At 31.2% G+C, this 6,907-nt stretch overlaps 1 protein-coding gene across 1 annotated transcript; it reads right to left on the bottom strand.

Moving 5' to 3' along the window:
* Positions 1 to 473: 473 nt before the first annotated feature.
* Positions 474 to 4,451, bottom strand: LOC131039849 ((R)-mandelonitrile lyase-like). Its single transcript, XM_057972700.2, has 4 exons — positions 4,246 to 4,451; positions 3,466 to 4,116; positions 737 to 1,562; positions 474 to 651 (listed from the first exon to the last, which is right to left on the bottom strand). The coding sequence occupies exons 1-4, from the start codon at positions 4,334 to 4,336 to the stop codon at positions 600 to 602; spliced, it is 1,620 nt and encodes a 539-aa protein (XP_057828683.2). The 5' UTR covers positions 4,337 to 4,451; the 3' UTR covers positions 474 to 599.
* Positions 4,452 to 6,907: the final 2,456 nt, after the last annotated feature.

Raw genomic sequence — 6,907 nt, 5'->3', positions numbered from 1 at the left:
TATAGTTGTGATATTTCTCCTATTAGTATAAGTAGATATATTATGTTTATTACACAACCTTGATATGGACAACATGAGTTTAATTAATTATCCACCTCTTAACATATGTTAATATTAACCAATATTTTAATTATTTAATATAACATATAAAAAAATATTAATTTAAGTTCCATTAACAATATCTTCATATTTTAGCTTGATTATTATGAAAATCCAATCTTGAGAATTACTTTGAGTTATTAGAAAATTAGTTATATATTATCAATAGTCATATATTTAGGTAGTGTAATCAAATAAAATGAGGGATAGTAGTCATCTAAAACACATCAATCTTATAAGTTTCATTTCCCATAGGAAAACTCACAATTTTGTATCCTCCCATTTCACAAAATTTAATAGGAAGTTCCATGTTCAATTAAAATTGTTTTTGTTGTATTCTATTGAATGAACATTATTCATGTAAATATAATTCATTAAAATATAATTGAAAATTACATAATATGGTATTATAGTAGACATGATATTATTTACATTGATGATATCTTAATTAAAATATACATAAGTTTCTATCATTTTATTTATCAAGGTTTGGAAGTGGCCTAATATTCACAAATGTTCATGCGCTCTTGAAGGATTTTAACTCCAATATACCTGCATATATTACATTAAAAATGTGTCATTCATTTGTAATATTGTTAATTATTTAAAATAATATAATCTACAAAAAAATGCATACCTTGCAAGCATCATGATAGTGGCTTGTGGATTGGTCCCAGGGCTACCTTTGAAAATTGAATTATCCACAACCCTTATACTATCAACACCTTTCACACGAAGCCTTTTGTCAATCACAGAATCAACTTCACACCCTCCATGGTAATGCCAAAAGGTTTCTACGGTTTCTTTACAAAACTTTACCATAGCATTATTGTCTGATAGATCTTGTGGTAATTCAGATCCTATGAATTGAAGGATGTTGGAATTTTCACTACCCTTAAATGTGAATTCTTGAAGAGAAGTGGTCATGGTAAGATTTGATAGTACCTTTAGAGTAAGAATACATTCTTGTTCATCAAAAGGATGAGAAAAGTAGTTATATCTTACAATGGGGTTATCCAGGGGGTTTTTACTTCTAAGACGAAGCTCGCCACTTGATAAAGGAAATGCCACCTTGGTAATAATAAGTCCTAGATTTTGATAGTTTGTGACATCTTCTTGTTGAAAATAACTAAAAGACTCAAAGTAGACTTGTGAATTATCTATGATACCCACTACTTGCACTGCACGAAATTCAAGTGGTTCAGGGGATTTTATAGTGACTGTTGTACGTGGTGGATCTTTAATTCCCTTTCCTACATTATTCAAGTCTAAAAATACAGTAATATTTAATTCTTTAAGTTGTTCAGAGGGGCCGATTCCACTTAACAAGAGAAGTTGGGGACTACCTATTGTTCCTGCTGACAAAATTACCTCACTCCATTCTGACAATTGATTGATAAACACTTGATAGGAAATCCCATCAACACTACTCATAAACTCAACACCAATAGCCTTTAACATTCCTACAAAAAATCAAAACATTATATTAGAATTCTTTATAAATAAAAATGTTATCATAAATTGACATTTTTATTTATATAAAATGATAAATGGAAAAAGGAATCTTATCAAAAAAATGAAAAAAAAAACAACCTTTTCTAAAAACTATTATAAAGAACATAATCAAAATTAACTATTAATAATATTTTTTGCAAAATAAAATAAGAAATAAAAGAAAGAAAAATTGTACCATACTAACTATTTTTAATACAAACATACATATATTGAAATTATAATAACAAATAACTTTGCTAAAAGATCCCATGTTCAACTCATACAAAAAGAAACGCCAAAGAAAGGGACATAAAGCTATCATACTACTAGAAGCCAATATATCCCATGTTCAACTCAGATAAAAATGTTTTAATAATTAAAAAAATGGCAAACCAATCAATAAAAAAAAAAAAGGAATAAATAGTTTCAATAGTTAAAAAAGAAAATATTAAATTCAAAAAAGGAACAATTAGAAAAGATAATATCAAAATCAATAAATAAAGAGAAATCTCTCTTGGCAATAGAAGCTAAAAGACCTAATGCACAACTTGGACAAAACTTCTTAATAATTAAAGAAACACTAAACACAAAAGAAATATTGTGAGGTGTACAATTAGTGAAAACTTGATATCAACTCGAAGGGACGTAAAGCTATCTTACCCCTATAAGCCAAAACATCCCATGTTTAACTAAAACAAAAGCTATTTAATAATGATAGAAATGCCAAACCCACAAAAGGGTTATCCTAACAGGTATAAAAAAAATGAATAAAAAATTTCAAAAATTCAAAAAGAAGATCAAATTCAAAAAATGAACAATTAAAAACATTAATATCAAACTCGATAAATAAAGAAAAATATCTCTTACTTGATAGTAGGAACCAAAAGATCCCATGCTCAACTGAGACAAAACTTCTTAATAATTAAAGAAATACCAAACACAAAAGAAATATTCTCACTGATACCATTAGCTAAAAGGTGATATCAACTCCAAGAAAGGGACCTAAGCTATCTTACCACTAGAAGCCAAAAGATCCCATGTTCAACTCACACAAAAACTATTTAATAATTAGAATAATCCCAAACTTATAAAAAGATCATTCTAACGATATGAAACAAAATTCGAATAAAAAATTTCAATTTTTCAAATATAAAAATATCAAATTCAAAAGATGAACAATTAAAAAAGATAATACCAAACTTGATAAATAAAGAGATATATGTCTTACTCCAGAGTAGAGTCAAAAGATCCGATGTTCAACACAGACCAAGAACGCCAAACCCAAAAGAACTACTCCGACCACTAAAAAGCTTTTATATTTAAAACAAGATAATATCAATAATAAAATATCAAATTCAAAAAAAAGATAATTAAAGGAGAAAAATATCAAATTTATAAAATAGACAATTAAAAAAGATAATATCAAATTCGATAATGCAAGCAAGATCTAGACTAGGAACCAAAAGATCCCATGTTCAACTCAGACAAACAGAAACGCCAAACCCCAAAGGACCATTCTGACCACTGAAAACACTTTTATATTCAGAACAGGATAAACAGTTTCAATAATTCAAAAAGATGACATGAAACACAGGAAAGGACAGAAAGCTATCTTGCTTGACAGTGGGAGCCAGAAGCTCTTTTGTTCAACTCAAATAGAACTTCTAGTAACCATACAAAAGCCAGACCCATCAATGGAGTCGTTCTGATCAGCAGATAATAGAGGCAACTTTAACCCAAAAAAATCAGTCCTAACCCACTGAAAGATTCGGAAAGATAAAAGAGAACCTCTGTATTAATCTACAAACTCAAACTCACCTAATATGCAGCCAATTATCTACAGATTTGGAAGCAAAGAAAACACAGGCGTACCTGATGAGGAGTCAAGGAGGATTCTGGTGGCTGTAGCATTCAAAAGAACCACAATGTTATCTGGATTTGCATATTGCAGAAGATCTGCAGAGGTGTGTCTCCTTCCATTGCTGTCAATGGTTGAAGCACTAATCTTGGTGCCCTCCAAATGATCCAGAGTATACCCATGATAAGGAAGCACTCCAGCTTCCAAAAGTGCATCCTTGAAAGCAGAATTCCAACGAGAAAGATTCTCTGGTTGGAAAACGTTCAACTTCTCCACCCATTCATACGACTCATTCACAAGTTTCTCATCCCACTCCATCTCCCGAATGAATTCAGAGCTTGCCCTACTATAGAAGGCACCATTAATGGCTGTTCCACCACCCAGAACTCTCCCCCTTACAAACTGCACTCCATCTTCTGAGACAAATCCCTGAGCAGCATACGGGAATTCACTGGGATCTCCAAGAACCTTGAAAAACCCACTAATGTCTTCGGTGTCAGGATTTCCATAGGGGGAATCTCCTCTTTCCAATAGCAAAACAGAAAAGTGCTGTGACAGAGTTGCAGCGAGAGGACACCCTGCTGTACCTCCGCCAACCACAATGTAATCATATGTTCTTGCAGCTGCCTTCTCAGCATCTACTGTCATAAACGGAAATGGGTATTCTGTAACCATCAAGCACAAAACATCCCCCATTAATGGAACACACCAAAGCCAAAAGATTGAAATTTGATTTCTTCTGGGTAATGAAAACTATTGATTTGAAAAACAAAAGACCAAAAGAATGCACTTACCCGATTTCTGGGTTGCCTCTGCCGAACTGGAGCGCAGCTGATGAGTTGAAAAAAGTAGCAGGCATGAAATCACAAAGAAGAGAATCTCCATACTCGGTACTCGATCTGATCACTCGTATAGACTTGATATTGAAATCAATCCGAGTCTCCTTATATCTTTATTTTGCTAGTCCGGGTAAGGTTTAACTCAAGTTACAGATGATCACCGGTTGGAAGATTCTCTAGTGTTAACCAATTAATATCTTGAATTCTGTGCAAGCTGGTGTACGTGAGAATTGTTGAAAGTGGTGTTATTGGCTCATAAGAGATAAAATCAAATTCGATCCTGTAGAAGACGTCATATTTAAATGTTTAATGTTTTTTAGCAAGATCGGTCAATAAAATGAAAGCAACTCATGAGGACCCACTAGGTTTACGACAAGCGCAGCAAGGATTCTCCTCTTTCTTTCCAACAAAAAAATATTTTTATATTAGGTACGTTTTATTTAATATAAAATATCACTTTCTAGAAATAATTAATTATATATTACTTTTATTTATTTTTTATGAAGATTAAAGTATTAGTAGATATGTTTTTATTTAATATATAAATAAAAATATCATTTTCACAAGTTATATTACAAAAAATATCATCTGTGTCAATATTGACATGTTGTGATGGTTAAGTTGTGTTGTTCTTCTTGCCATCAAAGTTCCAAGACCACTAAGGTGCTATTGTTGAATGTTTAAATGGGGATGAGGTCTCCCATTTGTGACCTCACCATTTCATTGCTCTTGATCAAAGTCATTTATCCCTTTTCAAAGAACGGAAGAAAAGATAAGAAATTACCATTTGTGTAGTGATAAGGTAGATTTCATGTGATTTGATACATATGTATGGCCAATGTATTTCTAGTTGTTTGTAGACAACTTGAATCTATAATTGACGTGGCTGCATACTTTTAAGCAATAGTTTGAAACACATAACTTGTTAGCAAAAATATGGTGAAACTTTACTATAATATTAATTAATTCTTTTGAAAAAAATAGAAATATAAAATTTACTCGTGAGATTATTATTTCCTTTCAAGTATGATAATCTTATAAATGTTTGTAAGGATAGAAAGATTAAAAAGGGTAAAAGGCAATTCTATGATTCAAGCTGAAAATCAAATATATATATCTACCATGAAATCTTGAAATCAAGTTGGAAAATCAATTAGCAATGCTCTTGAAAACATATAACAAAATACTTAACTTGAAAAGAAATTCCAATGAATGACTTATTGTTCAAATTATTTGTAAGGATTATTAAATTTTATCCAAAGAAATGAATTGACTTGCAATTTTCTATACAATAGATGTTCCCAATGAGACTTACATGTTCAAAAGAGGAATTGATTCATAGGACACCTTTGATATTGAACCACTTTAGTAAACATGTATTACAAAAGAGTGGCAACTAATGATCTAGATATAATGATTAAATTGTCTATTTATTATTTTTGAGTTTTTTTCCAAATTGTTATCATATGCGACTAATGGTAATAATGATGTGTAAGGAGTGTTATTAATAGGGTTTTATTTCATTTACCATTAAACCTCTTGTGCATTGTATTATACTCATATAAACATATGGTATTAATTTTTATCATATACATGATGGATGGTTTACTCTTCCCTTTGGTCTCATGACCCAAACACCAATGGTATATAGCACATACATGGTATAATTTGCCTAGCTTACACAAGAGACAAATACAACCCTAGGCAAAAAGGTGAGTGAAGTCAATAAGATGATCTTATTGCACAATCAATATATTCTATTTTGGCTACATTTGAACACTATCATAGTGAAGTAGGATAAGTTAGCAACATAGTTGGCTTAGATGATGGTACTAAGGTCCATGTCATCATCCTCTAGGTATGCAATGATGTGTACATGAATTAACAGGTAAACACCATGCAAGAAAACATGGATGTTCTAAGTATATCTAGCCAGCAACCATGAGGAGATTGGTCAACTCCATGGAATGAACTCAGTTATCCCTAGAAGAGATCATGTATGTGATCTCAATACATACTCACAATTGTACAGATGATAGTGGAAGGAGTAGATAAGGAATGACCATCAACCTAAGTGACTGATTTCATCATGAATTGTTTAATTATAGAATTGGACACTTGATGTATTTTGAGCTCATGTCATGCATTTTATGCAACAATTTATTTATAAAGTCTAGCAATTTGATTGTATCTAGATCATTAATTTCACATACATTGTTGTTAGGTGTTGATACAAGTGTTTGATGATATGGATGCTTAGACATAATTTTTTTCATAGCATTTCTATATGTTTAAGGTTCATATATATGTATGTATGTCATAAAGGGTAAATATTGAATATTTCTCGAACAAAACTTTATTGGTTGTGATTTTTCCCAAGTACTAAAATTTGGGCATGACAAAAATTTGATGGTGAAAGACACCATAACCATACGAAAGATATTGCACCTATGATATTTTCTTATGTCGTGAATTTTATACCCTTTAAAATTTCATGCTTCTATTTTAGCACCTGTCTTGGTGGTTATGCCTAAACCTATTTTTATGTGTTTGTCTCATGATTGGATCTAAAATATGAGTCACCCTAACTGGTGCCTATCCCTTTGTGTAGTAAAAA

This window comes from Cryptomeria japonica, unplaced genomic scaffold (assembly GCF_030272615.1).
Source record: "Cryptomeria japonica unplaced genomic scaffold, Sugi_1.0 HiC_scaffold_570, whole genome shotgun sequence".
In the NCBI taxonomy this organism is placed as follows: domain Eukaryota; kingdom Viridiplantae; phylum Streptophyta; class Pinopsida; order Cupressales; family Cupressaceae; genus Cryptomeria; species Cryptomeria japonica.
The sequence above is the reverse complement of the archived record's forward strand: the minus strand, read 5'-3'. Positions and strand labels throughout refer to the sequence as shown.